This window comes from Amphiura filiformis, chromosome 12, assembly GCF_039555335.1.
Source record: "Amphiura filiformis chromosome 12, Afil_fr2py, whole genome shotgun sequence".
NCBI lineage: Eukaryota > Metazoa > Echinodermata > Ophiuroidea > Amphilepidida > Amphiuridae > Amphiura > Amphiura filiformis.
Genome location: NC_092639.1, coordinates 1,086,160 through 1,109,692, shown reverse-complemented (window position 1 = coordinate 1,109,692; position 23,533 = coordinate 1,086,160). Strand labels below are relative to the sequence as shown.

Here is a 23,533-nt window from a genome sequence, read left to right as displayed (position 1 = left end):
TCAATGGTGTTTTCTGCAAAATCCAGATTTGTAAATGCTTTTTACTATATCCTATAAATAACTAAAAATTTAGTATTTCCGAGTCGCCGACTGATTTTGCTTGATCGCATCACATATTGATCGTTGAGTGTTTTAGTTTTGAGTTGATCATGGTCATCATGGTGATTAATTATCTATCTGTAAACTACACAATCATAAGGCAAATTATAATAGCAAATAAATAACAATGTGCCGGACTTGCCCGCGCGGACTTGGGACTGTATGTTTTGTGTCAAATCACTGGTGTACGTAAACAAGCAAATGAATTGCAAAGGCCAAAGCACGGACTGTCCTCATACTATTTATGTGGAATGATTAATACCGAATTTATACTCATGTTGGATTAAATGAATTTTGTACGAAATGGGCGAAAATAAAGAAGCTGGTATGATTGCAAGAATCACAGGATTCATGCGAACACAAGACGACGCTCAGGTATGTTTATTAGATAGCATTTCCAGTTTATCTGTTTGCTTTGGCAGTAGCGTTGCCTGGTTTTTGGAATAGGGAGGTGCAAAGTTGTGAATGTCCGACAAACAACATGCTACCGCCGACGATGGTTCTTGTGTCAAGCCCCCTAACCGATTATTAATGATAATGACTTACCGGTACAAGTGCACTATTGATGCTTAAATGTGTCAAAATTGTTGGTTGATTCCGGGGAGGGGGAGGGTTCTTGGTGAAAGGTATATACAGGGATGTGCCATGGTTTGGGGGTACCTAATTTTTAGCGATTTCGATATATCGATGGTAGGTTTTCAGGGGAGACCAATATTCGCCCAATTAGGGCAATTTTGGCTGCTTCTACCCCCTTTTTTGAAAATTGGTATACTGATAGGTGGCAAAAACAGCAAAAAGTAGGTATAGAGAAAGTCAGCATCTGAATGTCTGCGTAGCACATATCCCCGTACAAAAATGTTCAAAGATCCCCCGGGGGATTGAAATAGGGAAAAGGGAAAAACTCACTGTGTATTTAATTTTTAGCCAATAGACTGTCAATATAAACACCTCAAATAGAAAAGTTCGCAGTTATGTAATCCGTCCTACACCAACACCTGATCTTGTTATGATAATTTGTTTGATACGATCCTGTGCAGAAACATAATAAATCCAATTTGATACCAAATTTGCTATCAAACACTCTCCATTGACAAATTGACAATTGATACCTGTATATGAAACTTGTGTACATTTTCAAATGTTGCAAATCAAAACGATGCACGCGGTCGAAATTGCTAAGCGTGGTCAAGCTTGTTTGCCCGCGATGGGCCCCTGCCATGCCTGCCGACAAACCGGCTTCAATCTAGTGGGGCCTCCACACTCTGGCCCCACTTAGATCTGGTATAAAACCACAAAAGAATTAAGGTACCAGTTTATATCACCCCTGCCTATCCTAAACAAAGACAGATATGTCATATAATTAGATTCAGCAGTTAATAGCTGCATCTTTTAGCTTTTAAGATGCAAATTTAAAAGTTGCAGATTGCTCCAGTCTCTTGTTTCAAGCCAATGAGGTGGAGAGCTTTTTGTTGTGCTGGGAAAAGCGCCGCTACATCATTGGTCAAATATCAAACGCTTTTCGGTCAGCAATGGAGTAATAAATTCACCATTAGTGTATAAAGCACACACACAATGTATAGTAACATATAAGTATACAATAGCCTATTGTCATTATTGTGCTAAGCATATTTTTATCTACATATCCTCCTGTGTGTTATGTAATGCTAAACCCGGGGGGGGGGTACTTATTACAAATGACTATACGTGGACGTGCCGCAAACATGGGTAGCATTTTCGGCCTTCTGGTATATCAATGACCCCTTTTTCAAAGCCTATTTTGGTATATGAATGGGTCCTTTTTTCAAAATTTTCTCAATTTTTTCGAAAAACAGACTATTTTTTCCTTAATCTAGCAAAAATTTTCAAAATTTTCCCAAAATTTGGGGAAAATTTGTAAAAACTAAGACAATTTTGGTTAAATTCGGCCGAAAATTTTGACTTTTGGTATATCAATGGGTCCAAATTCTTGAAAAATTGGTATATTTATGGGTCCACTTCCGAAATCTCAGCGGCACGTCCCTACCAAAACCAAACTTGAGTACCCCCCTCCCCGGGTGCTGAAGCAAACAAATATCAATCACACGCGTTCACGGTCACTGCTGCATTCATAAGCGAATTAGTTTCTTGTCCCCGGAAAGCAAAACACGTACATCTCACCTAAGCTCCCCTATCCACTCGCCTATGTTACCTCAGCGTCCCCTATTCCCTCTCCTACGCTCCCAGTGTCTCTTTCTTCCCTCCCTCATCTCTCCCCAACACTGTACTCTTCCCTCCCCTACATCCTACTCCACTCTCCTCTCGAGCTCTCCCACCCCTTCCTTCCCTCTTTTAATACACTCTCTACCCTCTGTTTCTCTTTCTCTCGCCCCTATCCCCCTCACAACCCACCCCACAAACCCCACACACCTCTCTCCACCCATTTTTTCATTCTCATTTTTTCGTGCACTAAATTACTTGAATAAAAATCAACTAGCTTTTATATCGGAAGTCATATAGCTTCAATCGATTATCCCGTATGCGATATGCATATGGATCCGATGTGTACATCACTCGATGTTGGGTGTCTATTCTTTTGTAATCTCGTGAGGAAATATTTCGATGGTCTAGAATTTTCACAGGAACATAATCCAAGGATTATTCGAACATCTACACAACGCTTTCAAATGTAATCTACATTTGAATAATCCTTGTTCGATTTCTCTGCTCGTGAATATTGCATTGCGAAATTTCATATGAAAAGGTTTGGCTACAAAAAGATTCTCTTATAAAATGCATCGACGCACAGTTTCCACCTCGATACATCCGAGTACACAGATTTTTCCATGCATAGCGAGTGTAGTCTCTTTACAGTCTATGTTTATATTACACGGTTGAGTGCATAGCATCATAAGAGCTGTGTAAGATCTAGCTGGCGACTAAATATGGCATCTGTGATTGGTTTTTGTCAAACCCCGAATGGTTTTTCATCCAATCAGAAAAGTTTTTATATCAAAGTTTATAAGTTTTAAGTGTTTTTAGCGGGAAGTGTTAAAACACTTCCCGCTAAAAACACTTTTTTAGATGACGCAATTCAATGTTTATAGCAACGCGGATGTGAAAACTATTCAAGCACAATTGTTGACCAAGATGAAGGTTTCAAAAGTCAAAACCTCAAGTGTTCCTTACAATATTTTTCAAATCTTATGACATTAAATGAAAGAGCACGCGTATACAGTATTGTCTACACTAGCTTCATTTTAATGAGCAATGGCCAATCCACTTTAAATTGCAAATCTTGTGTAAAAAAATTACTATTTTCGAATGTTTTGTCACACGGTTGCAAATTCAATGAACTATGACTTTGATAAAGAGCGCTTACAAATTGATATGAAACAGTTCTTTTGTATACTTTGATCAAGGTAACCAACTGATTCAGGGTCACACGATCAAAACCGAAACTGCTTTCCACAACTTTTAAGTTTCTAACAAAGAGTACAGACAAAGGTATCGGTAATGACGTCAGTCAAGAGCTTAGGCAGGATAATAGGAAACCACGTGACCAAAATCAAAACCAATCATAACACTCATATCTTGAAACGACAGATAGGATGCTCTATTCATTTGTACACAAAGCGTTCTTGAACAAGAAAATGTCCCCTTCTTCTTCCTTCTTCCTATATACGTGCATACCTCAAATTGAGTATTGTCGCACGGGCTTAGCGTACACAGTTTTTTACCTATGCACGATCCTGGAACCTAGGATTGATTGCAGATATCAGAACGCGGGGATGGTCCCCTTCTCTTTTCGAATAGCTCTGACACTTAACGTGCACAGGGTTTGACTCTTCCTGTACACGGGACCAACGGCTTTACGTGACGTCCGAATCACGGACGAAGCACATACACTACCTATATCTGTACGTGATAAGCAGTGTATGGGGGCGAGAAGAAATTCTTCAATTAAATTCTAAAATTAAATAACTGAACTGAATTAAAGGATTCCTGACCATATAGGAACTTTTTGGGAGGGAAGAGAATTTTCACCTAAGGCAAGCCCAAGGCTCGAACCCTCGTCGATCGTATTTCCCGGCCGGCAGCGCAACGCCTTAACCACTCGGCCATCTCGCCCTCTCTTCATTGATTGGGACATTAAAATGCAACTTTTGATTTAGTTCCTTCCTTGGGTTTTAGATCACTGTTTAACTGATATGTCTGATTTAAAAATCAGAGCTAAACGGTACAGGCATTGGTTGCCGGTTTTAGGTTTGACATTATGTCTTTGCTTTGTTTAGAATATTATACAAGTGTAACAAATCTTCTGCTGTTTATATGATATGTTTTGCAGTGAATACCCACCCCCTCATTTTTTGTAAATATCTGCACCACATTTGAGCGTGTTAAAGTGGGACCAGAGTGGAGTGGTCCCATATAAAGTGAGACCGGTATGTGATATCTAAATAAAACGTACTGTGTTCTTGAAAATATTAGAAACTAGATGCAAATGGTCGTCATAGACCACAAACTTAGTTAGGGCGATTGACCTGACCTTTGAACTTGGATGACATGTGCAGTTTCATACTCCCGAAGTACAGTCATGTAAAAGGGGTCATTTCCCTGAGTTACAGCCCAATCGGATCAACTTTAAATTTGATCTGACCTCGGACGACCTTTACGGTTTAATACTCCCCAAGTGTTACGGATTATTGTCTGCAAGTTTACAGCCTGGTTGTAGCAACTTTAAATTTGTCCTGACCTTTGTTGTTCCATACGCCCCAAATATCAGGGATTATTTTCCCAGAGTTGCAGCCCAATCGGAGCAACTTTAAATTCGACCACGGATGACCTTTGCGGTTCCATACTCCCAAGTGCCTGGGATTATTTTCCCCGAGTTACAACCCGATCGGAGAACTTTAAATTTGACCTGACCTTCGACCTTGGATGACCCTTGGGGTTTCATACTCCCCAAGTGTCTGGTGTTATTTTCCCCGAGTTACAACCAAATCGGAGCAACTTTGAATATGACCTGACCTTTGACCTCAGATAACCTTTGTCGTTTCATACTTCCCAAGTGCTGTGGATCCCCCAGTTAAGGACACACACTCACTTAATGTTTCTAATCTATATACATGTATAGACTGCAATAAGTAAACCGGTACATGTTCATGAAAATAATGTGCTGCTGTGTCTAGGTTGGTACTGAGCTAATCTCTTGAGGAATGAGTTATTCAATAGGTTTAGATTAAGTTCAACTACTGCTCTTGCATGGTTTGTTTTTTAAATGGTTTGGTTCTCGCTCTGGACAGAAAGAGGGAGAAAGTCGGCCTGCTTATAATATAGATACTTTTGTTTTATGTAAAGTGTTTTTGTTTATGAAATAAAGTAACGTCTCTACGTCAATAAGAGTGCCAACTTTGTTTATATATTCTGTTGCCTTTGTGTAGCATGTATAATGTTATTTTATCTACGCTGAAAATAGTACCAGTTCAACACATCACGCGCTTACAGCAGCTGGAGATAAATTGTGTTCCATTACTTTTTCTGCCCGTGAAACTGCTGAAAAATACCACCGAAAAGGCAAATTTTTACAGTTTCGGACGACGTCATGGCAACAAAGGTATGTTTATTACGAATACGAGTTCACAGATTTACGTATTTACAGCGTAAATGACAACCTAAGTCCAACGTCATCGAATGTCGTGAAAACGTAGTGTGTTAGCTGGGCATCGATATACAGAAATCGCTGAAAGGGTACCCCCAAAACTGTGGCACATCCCCACCACCTTCAACCAAGGAGAACCCCCTCCGGGAGTCGTATTGGCTGTTGTGCAAAATTGTGCCAGCTGTCAACCCTATTTCCTCTCTTAGGGGTGGTGCAATAATTATGTGTACCCCGGGGGTGAATTCTCAAAATGGTCTGCCAAAATTGCTTGCCCCTTTGGCCGTGCCAAAAACCTTTGCCCCCCCCTTTCGCCGTGCCAAAAAATCTTTGCCCCCCCCCTTTTGACGTGCCAAAAAAGCTTTGCCCCCCCCCCCCTTACACATGCAAGATTTTGGGGAACCCGAATTTAAAACCTTAAATTGTCTTAACATATAATGCGAGCGCAGCGAGCAGGAAATTTTGCATATTTGAACATGTTCGTAACGTTTTCCTACGCCTTTTTAGGGCGTAATATAGAAAGAGTGCCCAAAATATCTGTGCCAAAATTGCTTGCCCCCCCTTTCGACCTGCCAAAATCGCTTGACCCCCCTTTCGACCTGCCAAAAATGCTTGCCCCCCCTTTTGGCCTGCCAAAAATCTTTGCCCCCCTATAATTCACCCCAGAAATACACATAATTATTGCACCACCCCTTATACATGTTCCACAGGAAGAGTTGAAACCACAGAGAAGCACAAACGAACAACGAGCTAAACTTAAAGCAGAAGCAATTGCCGTAAATAGGCGTGCATATCAACTATATCAAGACGACGACTGGAATCATTATCAAACTCACAAGGTAAGGCAATAGAAACAATCGATCGACCATCGATGCTTGGTTGATCCTTTTTATTTATGAAATCAATTAATTGACCATTATTAATTGTGATAACATAAATCTTTGGTGTATGGATATTGAAAAGTATAAATTTAGCATTAATTCGGATTAACTAGTTGTTAGTTCATTAATAACAAGCATCGAAGCAGCATCGATGGTCGATCCAAAGATCGAACCAATTTGTTTCTGGTGCCTAAATACGATAGAGGTAATGAGATCGATGTAATGGTGAAAAAATGCATTCAGGCAAATGATTCCCCCAAATATGCAATTATTTTACCAGTGTTCACTGATGGCAGAATGGAGTCAAGTGTTTCCTCTCAAAGTGGGGGTAAACTAGCACTGACTCTCCAAAGGAGTCGCCTGATTGTCGCAAGAGAGTCAGTTGACTCTACCCGTGGAGTCAATTGACTCTACCTGTGGAGTCGTGCATGACGTGACAGTTATTTGATAATGACTCTCGAATGGAGTGGAGTGTGGGTTACTCTAAAAGCAGAGTCCAGCTACTGCGTGACTCTGTGTCTAAAATGATTCCACATCAGGAGTCAAATGTGTCAAGAGTAATCAACGATGACTCTTTAGCTAAGTCAAAAAATTATATGATATGACTCCCAATATGAAGTCATTTTAGATATAGAATCGCAGAGTGGCTGAACTCTGCTTTTAGAGTCACCCTAACTCCGGTTTGGTTTCAGTAATCACCCATTTTGCTGAATATCTACCGCAGGATTCACATCAGAGTCTGATTCACATTGTTTTCGCATTATTAGCACGCACTAGGATCCACAACATGTTCATCTATCAGGGCACAGTTCTTTAACCCCAATACATTTGTACATTCATTGAATGACCTTTGAAAATTTGGGTACAAAAACTCATAGTCTGCAACTTGAGGTCAAATTTTGCACTATGAGTGTTTAGTTGAGGTTAGTGAACTATGCCGTTGGGATGAGGCTATTGTGGTCCATAGTGACGATTAGCATGATGAGATGCTTCTCGTCTCTCCATTGTTACTTCTGTTTGAGGAGTCAGTTACTTCACTTGGTGCTACTTTGTGTCTCATGTGCGATTTGTTTTTGGAAGAGGAGTACCTTATTCTCTCTTACCTCTTTCGAATAGAAGAATGAACTTTTCCGCGCACTTTTCGCAGAAAATTAACTATGTATCTCTACTTCATACACCAGGAGCTCTTTCCCGGTCAAAATTGTCGTAAAAAGTCAGTTTTTCGAATTTTTTGTTTTTACTGGAGGACATGGGGGTAAGAGTTCTGGCGTGGGGATATTCCCCATGCCTCATGTGGCGCCGCGGCACGCCGCTACTACATGGCATGTATTTTCATACGAATACCGTTGAATATTAATAGCTCTAAAGCAACAGGAGAACGCTAAATTTAGATATATATGAATGCTATAATTATTGATCACAATTCATCGCGCCCCGGGGTAAATGCAGGGGGCGGCAAAAACGAAGGGGCGGCAAAAACAGGGGCGGCAAAACCGAAGGGCGGCAAAAAGAATTAGTAAATAAAAAGGGCGGACAAATTTGAAAAAGTATAAAAATTTTTGAAAAAATGGTACTATACATCAAAATGTGTTCACTTTTTCAAACCACCGAAAAAAAGGGTCAACCTTTTCGGGCTGTTGCCGGGAAGGGGCGGCAAAATTTAATTTTCTGCAGCCCCCCGGGGTAGGAGCGGCCACGGTACGCCACTGCAATTTAATAATTAGTATGTGTTTCGTGTTCATTTACTCCGGCAGGATGTTACACTTTCTTATAAGGAGTCACCAGAAAACAGCGGGGAAATGTAAGTATGTACGACTACGAAGGGAGGGGGTACCCACTATGGAGTTTTATCCGGTAAAAAATAAACGATGGTGTTAAACACCCAAACGACTTCAACTAATCGTAGATACATCGTTTGCACTCACTTTTATTCAGGTCTGTGTATACTTATGTTTACGCAACTACTCGTACATAACCAGATGTCCCATGTTTGCCCCGACCCATGATCGAGTATTATGGTGCTAGCGTTCTTTAGATTGCAAAATGCTAAAAGTTCTTATGTATTTTAATAAGAATAGTAAATTCATAGTATAAGAAAGTTTTAACTTACGTCTCACGACTATATCATTCAGAGCTGTGGTAGCCTGCGGCTTGCATCCACGAGCCTTCGGAGCCACTGCTTTATTCCGTGGTCGTCACTTGACCGCTGGTGTTTTAGGGTCACATGACTTGATGATGTTGTCGTAGCTGAGAGGGAGGATGTGCTGGCCCTGGTCCCTGTTCAGGTTGCAGTCTCAACTCTTGATGTGAATGGCTAGTAAATTCACCTATCAAAAATGTTTTACTCATCGTTATTATATTTTAATAAAACTTAAGACACTTACAATTCGTCTAATTTCATTCAGCATTCGAATAGATATGACCGTGGACGCTCCTGTCGATGTAGCCATATCTGCCCTGCTTCCATTGCATATAAGAGCTGTTTGGGATCCTGATGTGAAAGAATACGTAATTGAAGAACTAGACGAGGTAAAGCATGCTATTGATATATATTTGGAAATGAATACGTACATTTTTGGTCAACTTACAGGGATCTAGAATGAGCGTTTATGGCTTTTCGACAGTATTTTTTGTGGGACATGAGAGCACCTCAGACGTATCGAATTGCATTCTGAATATGAAGCATGTCTTTCTGATATCAAATAATTTTCATTTTTGAAATTACGATATAATACAAATTTTATGACAAATTATTAAAATTTGATATTTTTCAAATTTTGATATATAACAGTCCTCGAAATAAATTTTATAAATCTAATGATATATTCTTAAAGTGTATGTAGCTGGGAGGAAAAGCCGACGATCAATTGAAAATGTTGACCTTTTATATTGAAGATATGGAGTTTTTCCCAAAAAGACCCTTTTTTGTTGGTGTTTTGGAAAAAAAATCCATATCTTCAATACGAAAGGTCCAAATTTTCAATTGATCGTCGGCTTTTCATCCCACCTACATACACTTTAAGTATAAATCATCAGATTTATAAAGTTTACTTCAAGTACTGTTAAATATCAAAATATCAATTTTAATGATTTGCCATAAAATGTGTATTACATTGCGAATTTCAAAAATTATTTGATATCAGAAGGACATTCTTCGTATTCAGAATGCAATGTCCCACAATAAATACTGTCCAAACGTTCATACCCCTTCCCTTAAGTGTAATTAATAATCCTGGTAATTACATATTATACTTAATAGGCAATTTCGCTCGTAGGGCATGTGGCGCAGCGGAAAGACTTCGGTCATAGGCGTAAATCCCGGAGGCTGGGGGATAAATTCCCTCAATATATATTTTTGGTAAGGAGGATGGTCCATACAATCATCCTCCCCAATGTTGACACCGCGTATGTGTGTTTGGACCACATTAAGAGCATAATTTGAGAATTCTTGGTAAAAAAATGCAAAATTTTTACTTATTTCCGCTCGAATTTACTCAAAATTGATTGCTTTGAAAAGTTACGAGTTAAATGACGACTTAAATTTGACGACATAAATGACGATTTTGAATGTGGTATTTTCTATAATCTGTGGCGTACAGGGTGTAACAATAAAATTTGTACAATTTTGAAAATAGAATGACACAAGGATGCCGCTTATGTTTTGATTTGATATTTATATGTCTATCAACGTAATTTCTTTAGCCTCCAAATAAGCTTTGTTCCAATAAAATCGATGGTATACAAGTGAAGATATGGCCATTTATGTAACCTAGTCTTAAAACTGACTGGGCCACTTTTGTCCAAGTGTTACAAAAGTGACTGAATAGAGTTGAACCATGGACCAGCCTGGACGGTGCTCTTATAATAGGTAGTTTTAAACAATGGGGTATTCGAAGTGGTAGGAATGATTACATAATAGAATATCTTCTTGAGTTTTTGAAAGTCACAACTAAGCACTGAAATAACAACCTCATTTACTAGAAATCGTGGCTGCAGCTCAACAACTTCAACCCCAATTCTCGTTGGAAGAGCGTATTTTTATGGTTGTGACATTCGGTAGCGCATGGGGTCAATCAGTAAGATCACGTCTTCCATCAAGGCATACAATTACATATAACTATGAGAAGTATGTAAAAAGTATGAGAAATTTGTTAACAGAAATGCTGGCAATAGTGGTCGCCCCAGAACAGCTAGAAGCCCAGCTGAACTTAATTTCAAAATTTTATCGTTTTGTACTTATGGATGCAAAAACTGTTCTCAATTTTACCAATGATATCTCAGGGATATGAGAAATTACTTTATCTATAAGATAATTTGAAAGAATTTTCATGACTTCATTTATAGAGTTAAAGAAATATCATATTACTTGTTACTAAGTTGGTGTTAATAATACGAAGAAACACCACTTATAATTCTATTGTGTCAGTTCTTTGATGTTTAATGCACGATAAGTATATCTACGCGGTTCAAACTTGATATATGCACAAACATGGCAAAAGTGGCCCAACACGTTTTCTGGACGGTTTAATTAATCGGACATAACTTTTGAACCCAATCTAGTAAAGAGACCAACTAAACTTCTTCTTTTAGCCAAGATATTACTGATTGTATTGCATATAACATTAATTTTGTGCTTTAACTTTTTTAGTTTGTTCCTGAGAAGTCAAAATGCAATTGTACAAATTTTATTGTTACACGCTGTATAAGGTGACTGACAAGGGGTATTGGGGTATGGGATGTGTGTGCACAAATTGAATGTATGTGTGAGATTGTTACAAAACCCCATTACAACATTGATTTGTTTTATACACTTTTAGGCCTAGATTTTGTTTGCGGCATGCCCCCATAATTAACCCCATGGGCCTTATTGGTCATCTAACAGGATTTCTGATTGGTTGTTAACTTGAAATGCTCATTTCAATGACCAATTATGACTAGGCTTTAAACTATTTATGGTCAAAGTAACATTTGCAGATGATCTTATTAATACCCTCCTTGATTGGTTCCAAATTTGACACAATATTCATTTTGGCCAATTAGGGGTGGTGCAATAATTATGTGTACCCCCGGGGTGGTGAATTATAGGGGAGGGGGCAAAGATTTTTGGCAGGCCAAAAGGGGGGGGCAAGCATTTTTGGCAAGTCAAAAGGGGGGTCAAGCGATTTTGGCAGGTCGAAAGGGGGGCAAGCAATTTTGGCACAGATATTTTGGGTACCATTTTATATTACGCCCTAAAAGGCGTAGGAAAACGTTAGGAACACGTTCAAATATGCAAAATTTCCTGCTCGCTGCGCTCGCATTATATGATAAGACAATTTAAGGTTTTAAATTCGGGTTCCCCAAAATCTTGCATGTAAGGGGGGGCAAAGATTTTTGGCACGTCAAAAGGGGGGCAAAGGTTTTTGGCACGTCGAAAGGGGGGCAAAGATTTTTGGCACGGCCAAAGGGGGGGCAAACGATTTTTGGCAGACCATTTTGAGAATTCACCCCCCCGGGGGTACACATAATTATTGCACCACCCCTTTATATTGCCTGTTTTTCTATCATTGCACACAGAATATACAAGTAATGCATACAACTTACGTAACCAGGGGGTTTGTTGCCAAATTAATTTCACCCCGTGATTTCTGTCGACTTGAGTACGTCAAGAAGCATAACGATGACTTATCCAGCATGACGTATACCAGCGTTGATCATCCAGGATGCAAACAGTTGAAGGGATTTGTACGAGGAGTTATGTATACATCCGGGTTTTTTTGCCAGCGAAATTTAGAGTAAGAACCTAATTATTTTATTTTCCTGTGCCAAAGCATTACAAATCAGACGTTAGTAAAGGAGGACGCTATATGAGTAAAAGAGGGCGCAATGAGTGTTCTGTTGTTTTGGGGACACCCTGTATTTCACGCTGACGAAGTGATGTAATAATCGGATTAACTACCATAGCAATAGGTGAAACAATTTTTGAATACATCGCGCTACACTACAAACAGGTTGCACTCATCGCATATGTATGTCTGCAATCATAGATTGAATACAATACTGGTCTTTTCAAAGATAGTAATCTTACAGGTGCGAATGATCAACATGATATGGTTCAAGCAGAGGTACCGCGTGAACGTACCAGTGCTGCGCGGTATATTCAAAAACCGTTGCTATGGTAGTTAATCCAATTATTACATCTCTTCGTCAGCGTATAGTGGAATTATTGGCGAAGTAACGATTAGCTACCTCATGGAACGGATGTGACCTGATTTTTCAATTTGTGCCCCGTATAGCGTTATATTTGTATAGATATACCCCCTTTGAAAACACTCTTGCGTGTGTCAAACACCGGTTTTCAAAATGGTCGCCAAAATACTATTAACTATTTATTTTTATTATTATATTTTTTTTTGTTCACAGAGATAGAAGCAAAACTGACGTAGTCTTCATTTACCACCTTGACCCTAAGGTGCCGATAATCCCTTATCGATTGTTACGTTTTACAATTTTTCGACGAGGATTTCAAATGGCGGATCAAATGAAAGCAGCAATTCTAGAACGAAATGAAAAAACTCTTAGTTCAAATTAAAGCCATATTATAACATTTGCTGAGGAGAACGCCCTCATTTTTTTTTATATTCTGGTTTTTACACGATTGTAATGTACATTAGGCATAAAGATACTCTGTAAAAATCAAGACTTTAGGTGTTGTAGTTTTGTCAAAATCCGAGATTTTGAATAAAACGCCGGAACCGTCGTTTTATTATTACGATGGAAATATTAGTCGAACACGTATGCACAGTACGTACACGACGTACGGGATACACATACACACACCCCAGAGGATCGTACCGTATTACACAACCGCGGGAGTAACACCCATTGGCGCTAGTAGTAAATTCCAATTTTCTATGCTTTACCTCACTTGTTCGGCTCAAAATTAAAAGGGGACATATTTGACAGTAAAAGCTAACATTTTATGGAAAATATATAAATACTAATCTATTTTTACAGAAATGTTATAATATGGCTTTAATCAGTAAAGATAATGAAAATCAACGCCTGCCTCATTCCTGAATAAAACTGTGATTACTGAAATAGCTTGAAATGTAATAGACTGGTTCTATTTCAGAAATATGTGCTTGTTTAAGGGATCTAAAATGAGCGTTTATTGCTTTTCGACAGTATTTTTGTGGGACATGAGAGCACCTCAGACCTATCGAATTGCATTCTGAATACGAAGCATGTCTTTCTGATATCAAATAATTTTCATTTTTGAAATATATAACAGTCCTCGAATTAAATTATATAAATCTAATGATATATTCTTAAACTGTATGTAGCAGGAAGGAAAAGCCGACGGTCAATTGAAAATTTTGACCTTTCATATTGAAGATATGGATTTTTTCCCAAAAAGACCTAATTTTTTGTGTGTGTTTTGGGAAAAAAATCCATATCTTCAATACGAAAGGTCAAAATTTTCAATTGATCGTCGGATTTTCATCCCACCTACATACACTTTAAGTATAAATCATCAGATTTATAAAGTTTACTTCAAGTACTGTTAAATATCAAAAATATCAATTTTAATGATTTGCCATAAAATGTGTATTAAATTGCGAATTTCAAAAATCAAAATTATTTGATATCAGAATGACATTCTTCGTATTCAGAATGCAATTCGATATGTCTGATGTGCTCTAATGTCCCAAAATAAATACTGTCCAAACGTTCATACCCCAGCCCTTAAGCTAGGCGCACAATAATTGCCTCAACCTTTACAAGAATTGGAGCAACTTTGACTTTGGACTCGTACACAACAAGCAAATCGATCTGTGACCTTGTTCCCCATAACTTCTTAACAATAGGTCGTACAAGCACAAACATTACATTTCTGGGATCCGTGGGGCCAGACGCATACTTTGACATGCTTGAAAGTGTTATTGGAATGAAATTAATTATCCCCCTATACCCCGTAAACAAGTTCATCAGGATTGTCAGTAGAGGAATTCATATCTCACGACGTAGTGTCTCTGTTCACTAACACCCCCATTAGCGAATCCCTTGAGATTATTAGGCACCGGTTAACTGAAGATGCCTCGCTGAATGAGAGACCCAAATTAACTGTAGACGACGTCATGGAGATTTTAGCTTTTGCTCTCACTACCACATACTTCTCCTTTCGCTGCCAAGTGTATCAACAAAAATTTGGTACCGCGATGGGCTCCCGGTTAGTCCAATAGTTGCTAATCTCTACATGGAGTGGCATGAATAAAAAAATCCCTTTAAAAAGGGATGTGCTGGGACATGGTTGTTCACAATGAGTAACTTCATATTTCTTTTTGTAAAAATAGTCAAAATAATTTTAAGTGCAAAGATTCGGTTGGTTCAAACCTCAAAATCAGGCACTTTTTCCCAGATACTGATGACTCAGTTGGATTCATTACAATAGTTCCATTCCAATTCTTATACTTTTATGCTCTTTACGTTGTTACTCCTCTTCAGGTTTACGTTCACCAACTTATAGCCCAATACGAACAATAATTCAAAATTTGACTCCTAGATGACCTATGACCTCAAAACATTTTCACTCACCTGATGCTCCCTTACGCAGAGATTATTATCACCAGGTAATGTTTGACATTGAAATTTACTTTTTCAAAGGAGAGCAATTTCCCCATCGCTTGATCTAAATCAGCAATGACCTCATTTGACCCCCAGATGACCTTTGAACTCAAATATCTCCACTCACGTATTGTCCCCCTACTCAAATATTATTATCACCAGGTTTGGATGGCATGAGTTGGAAGCAGACACTTTTAGGGTACAAACACCCCTGCACATACACCCCACATACATGGATTGCTAAATGGTCTTGTGGCCTAAAAACAACCGACGTTCGCACCATATAGTATAGATTAATTCATAGCTCTTTTTGTTTTTTGAGAATTTAAGCATACAAAGTAACAAGCAAAATTTCGAGAATATTATTTTTCGAAAAGCACCAGTACATATTACTGACGTACACATACTTAACCCCAAAATAGCAATTGAATGTTTACTGATAATATGCTTAGTAACAATATCCAATCATTACATAGGCCCTATGCCCTAATGCTTCATTCTGTTCTAGTTGTGACATTTTTGTCATCATAAATAGACCCAAATATTTGAAAGTGATGTGTGCATCAATAGCTTTTGATCATTCACCATCGTCATGATCGTGTTACCAGGAAATGTACACAGGCCTATCTTATTTCCAATATTTAGTGATCTTGCTTATTTATTAACACAGGTCTTCGATGTGAGGGATGCAACTTTTACCATGTTTACTGCATGTTGCATGGTCAAACATGTTACATGTAGTTATAAATTATCCAACACATAGGCCTATTTGATAACAGACCACCACAGATCACAGACCATGAACATGTGTAAATTGAATATGTCATCATTGCTCACTGCTTAGCAGGTAGCTCTCACCAGAGATATTGGATCACATACCATACAACACAGATACTGAGCATGTGTGGTACCCGGTGTGTCTGCCCACAGATCCCATAGCCTGCCAAGATTAGTGTTCTAGTGAAGAGAACCAGCAAAACTTACAAGTCTAGATTCAGAAAAATTATTTTCCTAAAACATATACCTATTTTACCTTAACACAATATTTCTGATATCTGCACAGGCCAATTTAAGTATTTTTGTTTGTCATAACAATTTTGATAATTTTTTTGCAATATTTTTACAAGTTTCCGGTTTTTTAATGAATTACTTATAGAAACAACAGAAAACAGAAATCAAGCAATAAGTGCTGGGTTGCCGTGGCAACCCAGCACAAAAAAAGCCATTGCCACAGCCCCGGTCAACTGTCAACCTAGACTTTGGAAAAGATATGTGGACGATGTGTTAGAAATTGTTATTAAGGATCAGCGGAACAGCTCACTTCACACATCAATCAGCTAGACAAAACCGGTAACATCAAATTCACATATGAAAAAGAAGAAAAACCAACAAATCGCTTTCCTTGACACCCTCATTGTCAAGAAACCCGATGGCTCCATAAAACTGTTAGTGTACCGTAAAAAGACACACACGGATCAGTACCTCCACTTCCAATTTCACCACCCACTTCAGCATAAACTCAGCGTCATTCGAACCCTTATGGATCGAAAGGATAAAGTCATCACAGAGGAGGAATACAAAAGAATGGAAGAAAGCAAAATCAAGGAAGCCGTCAAACTTTGTGGGTACCCAGAATGGGCTTTCAAAGACGTGGACAAAAAGAAACCCCCCAAAAAGGAAACGTCACAGTCGGTCACTAGAGGTATGGTCGTCCTCCCCTACAAAGAGGGGCTTTCGCAGCGTGCTAGGAGGATATTTAATAAGCATGGTATTCAAACATCATTTAAGCCACACCAGACATTAAGAAACATTCTGGTCCACCCAAAGGACAAACGCGATTCCTTACAAACCGCCGAATGCGTTTACGAAATCCCCTGCCGCAACTGTGAAAAAACCTACATAGGTGAAACCTCTAGAGTTCTAAGTACGCGGCTTAAAGAACACAAAACCGAAGCGGAAAAAGCCTCAACTAAGGATTATAAATACCAGAGCTCAGAGGAAGGCCTCGGTCACCGGTGAGGTCAACAAATCCGCTATTACTGACCATGTAGCGGAGGATAATCATGTGATCAATTGGGATGACGCGAGCATAAAGGACAGAGAGCAAAACAGAAATAGAAGACACATAAAAGAAGCGAGTTGGATACGGAAAAGGGGGCCCAACACACTCAACCGGAACCGGGACGAAGGAAATCACTTCCTGCCGCACATCTACGAGAATTGGTCAGTCGATTTGAGAAAGTGCTACGATGTAGCACGAAACGTCATTGTTAGGTATGTTTAACATCATTTTACCAAATAATCAATTGGATTTGTTTACATGAAATTTTATAAATGATATCCCCCTGTACGTTTGCACAAGGAACGCGATCTTTCCAAAATTGAACCAGTCTATAACCGGTTGGATAACATAGCTTCTTTAAAACAATTGTAACATTAGCATAGTCAACAAAGAAAGATTATGAAATGCAAGGCATATATATTGCAGTGGGAGAGGTGTAAAATGGTACTGCATAGAAGGCAAGAGAATAGGAATAAAGCTCTGGTTACCATTTCAGTTTGGCAATCATGATATATCATGGGGGGGGGGGGGTCAGAATTATAGCTTTGCATATTTCATTCTTAGGATTGTTTTCCAAACAGTATTTATTTCTTATGAGTGACTATACAGTGTGTCCCAGAAAAAACAACAGGGTGAGTGATTTTGGACGTAAGTCGAGAAATAGACATCAAAATCCAAAAAATATAAACATCAGCGTGTAGCCCATCTTATTCTGCATCATATACGGCAATTTTACTGGATTCTGTTGACTGATTGTGAAGGTTTGAGCGATTACATAACGCATGCGTCAATACCCAGCAAACACAAAAACGTTTTAAAAACGTTTTAAATAAGCTCTATTTTGGCTTTTGGTTTAGGTAAAAATGTTTTAATAACATTAAAATGTCGGGTTATATAAAGGTCATGAAAACGTTTTGTACGAAAACACACGTACAGCAATATTTTAAAAATGTTTTCAAACTGTTATTGTAAACTATTTTTGCAAACATATTTTGCCAAATATTTTGTCAACACTTAAATAACATGATGTTAAAATATTTGCATCCAGCAAACACAGAAATGTTTAATAATATTTAAATATTGGGTTATATAAAGGTCATGAAAACGTTTTAAAAACGTTATTGCAAATATTTTGGGCAATCATTTTTCACAAAATATTTTTCAACCCCAAAATAACATTCACTTCATTCCAAGTTTGAAAGAAAGCTCATTCAACACAATGCGCACTAGTGGTTTAACTGTCGTGCTTCATATTTTGTTCTGTGAAATCCTTTTCGTTTTAAACAATCTGTTTCTTGCAAAACATTGAATAAGGTTTTGTTCAAATTGGAAAACCTGCACGATATCGCGAATGAAAGCAAATGTAAGATGATGCAAAGATCTTTTTTCGTTAATGTTGACATGGTTGATATAAATGTTGCATAATGTTGCAAAAAATACTGTGCAAATAATATCCGATTCCTTATTGAGACGATTACAAAATATTGTTTTAAGTGTACATAAACTTATTGTGCGCAGCTGCATATTAGCCTATTGTCACAATAATCAGGTGGTGGCAGATGCGATTTTGCTGATTACGACGTCGCAATAATTATGCCGGTGGTGTCCGAAGCAAAATTCAAGTATATCATTCTATTAAACCGATAAGGTGTGACAAAGTACCCCATGTAAGTATGTTGTTTTTCAATTTGTAACTGCTAACCGTTAACCATCTATAAGGCTGTCAGCCTTGTAGTTTCGTTGGCCTCGTACGTCACGTGTCGCGTGTCCTATACCGCCTGACAATAATTTTGTTTCATTAAGCGACCTCTACCGATGCGGGGCATGCGTGAAAACAAGAATTTGCACGGATGGCGCAATACAAAAAAGTTCCAAATACTAGTGTTACGAGGGAGTCGTACTGACTCAAGGCCAAAATCACCTTTTACCCGAACTCACACGAATGCACAACACAAATACACTGTTTGATTAAGCTAACAAAATCTAAGTCTTTAATTGAAAATAAAGTATGCTTGGTACATATAACAACAATATACACTAAAACCACACAATCACAGTTTTATTCTATCAGTACTTAACCAGCGGCCTTCTTGTTGGTGATCCTAGAGTTCTTGCAATGTTAATGTTCTGGACGACTGATGTAATATATCCTTATTCACTTGTCCTGCGAAAATCTGCGAAGTCCAGTGTACTCTTGCGTTTATAAATATCCTTGCGTTTGAAATCCTCACACGAAAATGATGCTGCTTGCTCCTATTACTTATCTTCTTGCGCTGCTTTCTCCGCAATATATCTCCTTGCGCTGCTTTCTCCAATAATGGTGTTTCTTTCACCAATCACTCTTTTTCCAGGGAACAGGTTTCTTTAACACAGCTCCACTGTTCTTTGACAGATGTGTGGCCTTCACAAACCCAGCAAACTCCAGCAATTCGACAGAAGAACTTTAATCCTTTGATGAGGAAGAGCACATTTGTTTGCTCGCTGTCTCCTTCGTTGCTGTATTAAAATAGCTCAATTATTGGCTACATAAACTGGTTAAAATGTACTTCTTTTTTAAAGCACGAAGACCATCACACACATGTGGAGTTTCTCAATCTCCCATGGCATTCTGTAAAGTCCAAACAAAAGCCTCAAGCTTTTATATCAGTACTCATGCAAAAACCCATCATCTATTAATAAACCATTACTTCAATCACATTTTTGCAGCAGTGCTGCATTAATTCTGAATTGGCTGGGTGTTACTATACTGAAATTTTCGAATGTGAAAGGCATTTTGTACCACTGAAGTTTTTCGTACACATCGATAGCTTTATTAATATAAAGATTGACTTTTGTAGAATTTTGGTTGTGTATCCATTGATTTTATATGCGATTTCATTGAAAGAAGTGTTTTTAATGCAATGATTTTCAACAACACACTCAACCTGGGCTCCTTGCATGAGGAATATTAGCTACAAGCATTAGCTGAGCATGCGTCCTGTCAATTTCTACTCTCACACCCCTGATTTAGCATAGGGATTGGGCTCGTTTGCATATGCATGAGTTCGTTGAGTTGGTCGTAGCGTCCTTGGAGATAGTACATTTCTAGTAAAATGGTATAGATGAGTTTATAGTCAAAATGCGTGATGTATTTTAACAGTTTAAACGTAGGCCTATGTTTTTGTAAATGTGCATAATTTCCAATCACGTCGCAGATGGCAACTATCACAGCACAAGTAATAATTTATCCTAGTGTATTGCCCCGGTAGAATACCTTGCATATGCCATAGACAAATTTTGATAACTTGGTTGGTAGACAGAGATGACGTCAGTGGTACTGATTTTGGTTTAGATCTGAAACCATATTATACCTCAGGTTTAGATTGAGAAAGTATAGGCCTACATATCAAGTAATTATCTGGTGGGAATTGTTTTATTGTTGTATTAATTGTGGCTACTGAACCCGACAACCACATTTGAAGAAAATAATTATAACTATGATTAATTTTATCATGGGCTATATTTTTGCCGGCGGAGGAATATGGATTTAGCCTGGGGAGTTAGCTTTCAAAAACTGTATCACGTGTCATTACATGTGGATGGGATGGGTGAAGTTTCGTGTTACCAAAGTATGGTGTGTTACCATTACAACAACAACTTACTTCATAGTACATCCAATCACAGCGTGCTGATCTGTCTAAAGTAATAAACAAAGGTTGTTCAGTCGCACAGTAACAGTGCATGCACGTCATTAGAGGCGCTGTAGTTTGTGGATATGCAAACGAGATGGCCGGTGACCGTGACTCAACTGTAAATGATTATTCTTCGGGACACCTTGACGGATTTTCCCGCAATTGACACACCGTGCTGTAAGCATGGTAAAGTGAACCTGTAAAATGTACCAAATGCAGTTTTTGATATTGCGGTACATGTCAGCTATTTTATGCAATTTTCGGCCGTTGTTTCGGCCTACAGTTTGTTTAGGACTTCTGTGTTGTGGACCATACTATTTTGTTTTTACGAAAGTGATAATTTCTCCATCATTTTGTTTCAAGTTGCTTTATTTATTACTAAATAGCCTATTCGGTCTGGGTATTAAATTGATAGGCCTAATGGCGCAGTGTAAAGGACCATGCGGTTATAAGTTGAGACTCCCAAAAGACTGACGGCATGACATTTTTCTTGAACAAATGAAATGATAATGATATTTTCAAAATGAATACTTACACCCCTCATAGGGGTCTATGTAAAACAGTCAATTATCAGAATCCCGAAGATCTGGCGACGGACACGAGTGATAGCACTCCTGAAACCAGGAAAGGACCCATCAGAGGCAAAGAGCTTCAGACCAATATCTCTGCTATGCCATAGCTACAAGCTGTTTGAGCGGCTCATCCTGAACCGCCTTGCATCACATGTAGATGGTCTACTGATCCCTGAACAAGCTGGCTTCCGCCCAGGGAAATCAACAACCAGCCAGCTGCTAAACCTCACCCAACACATTGAGGATGGATTTGAGAGAGGGCAGATCACAGGTGCTGTCTTCGTCGACCTTTCTGCAGCTTATGACACCGTCAACCATCGCCGGCTACTCGCCAAAGTGCTTGAGATGACTAAGGATGTCCACCTCACCAGGCTTCTACAAACCCTGCTCCAGAACAGAATGTTCTTTGTTGAACTAGGAGGGAAGCGAAGCCGATGGCGCAGACAACGAAACGGACTCCCCCAAGGAAGTGTCCTAGCTCCTCTGCTATACAACATCTATACTAACGACCAGCCAGTTGACAGCCAAACCAAGCGGTTTATATATGCAGATGACTTGTGCGTAACCAGCCAGAGTACCAGCTTTGAGGTGATCGAAGACACACTGACAGATACACTGACTGGACTAGGAGAGTACTACGACGAGAATCAACTGCGCGCAAACCCAGGGAAGACCCAGGTCTGTGCCTTCCACCTTATCAACAAGGAAGCCAAGCGACAGTTGAACATCAGCTGGTCTGGTACCAAGCTCCCTTTCTGCCCTAACCCAGTGTACCTGGGGGTCACACTAGATCGATGCCTATCCTACAAGGCCCACGTGGAGAAGACCAAGGCCAAGGTCAGCACACGCAACAACATCTTGCGCAAACTTGCCAACACCAGATGGGGTGCTAGCCCAGATACCATCAGATCAACAGCACTGGCTTTGAGTTTCTCCACCGCGGAATACGCTTGCCCTGCTTGGGAGAGATCATCACATGCTAGGAAGCTAGACTCTGCACTCAACGCAAGCTGCCGCTCCATCACAGGATGTCTAAGGCCTACCAACATGGACAAGGTCTACCTCTTGGCAGGTATCGCACCACCTGACATCCGGAGAGCTGTGGCAAGCAAAGAGGAACGCCGTAAACAGACCACGGACGTAAGACACCCCTCTTCAACCACACACCACCAACCAGACGGCTGAAGTCGAGGAAAAGCTCCATCACAAGCACCCTCCCCCCGCAAACAACATCATCAGAGGCTCGCACCCAGATGTGGAAAGAAAGGCTTTCATCTGAAGCAGTCACCACTGAGATGGGGATTCAACCCACAGAATCACTACCTCCAGGAGCAAACGAAGTCTGGGCAAACTGGAGATGCCTTAACCGCCTCCGAACCGGTGTTGGACGTTGCAAGGATACCCTTCACAAATGGGGATACATCAGTGGCCCGACCATGTGTGATTGTGGACAAGAGCCACAGACGATGCAGCACCTGCTGGAATGCCCGCTTTTGGAAGATCCTGTGACGACAGACGATCTGGCGCAATTTTCTCAACGGGCACAAAAGTGTGTTTCTCAGTGGATAAGTACAGTTTGATGTAAGGACACGAAAGAAGAAGAAGAATCAGAATTGCAAGTGTAGTCTAAAAGTGACAAAGAGATATTGTATTCTCTGGTTTGGAATGAGTATTTATGACTGAAAGCAGTTTAAGCAGCTAATTAGCACTAATTAAACCTTTTGAATAAATAATTAGGTCTGTTAATGAAGTAAATTTTGATCACCCTGTATACATAGAAGCAAACATCGCACCCAAAATAAAGTATATTTCTGGTTGGCTTTTTTCAATTCAAGCTCTGTTTGATTTTGTGGTCCTCAGATTGAGAAAATATTCCTGAAAAGAAAAATATACCACATGTTCCTTAAAAAGTTCATTTTTACACACTGTATATCGTCTAGTACACCCTGAATATTGATTTCGAATTTTGGTCAGTTTAATCTCTGTTCTTAATGCTTTCCAGAAAT

At 39.2% G+C, this 23,533-nt stretch overlaps 1 protein-coding gene across 2 annotated transcripts; it reads left to right on the top strand.

Moving 5' to 3' along the window:
- The first annotated feature begins 333 nt into the window (after positions 1–333).
- Positions 334–13,651, top strand: LOC140165295 (stAR-related lipid transfer protein 5-like). Of its 2 annotated transcripts, none has more exons than XM_072188635.1 (6): positions 334–474; positions 6,445–6,573; positions 8,370–8,416; positions 9,021–9,144; positions 12,172–12,389; positions 13,018–13,651. In XM_072188635.1, the coding sequence occupies exons 1-6, from the start codon at positions 403–405 to the stop codon at positions 13,184–13,186; spliced, it is 759 nt and encodes a 252-aa protein (XP_072044736.1). In that variant the 5' UTR covers positions 334–402; the 3' UTR covers positions 13,187–13,651. The 2 variants fall into 2 exon arrangements, with proteins under 2 accessions (XP_072044736.1, XP_072044737.1); XM_072188636.1 differs by lacking the exon at positions 334–474 and adding an exon at positions 5,510–5,692.
- The last annotated feature ends 9,882 nt before the right edge of the window (positions 13,652–23,533 follow it).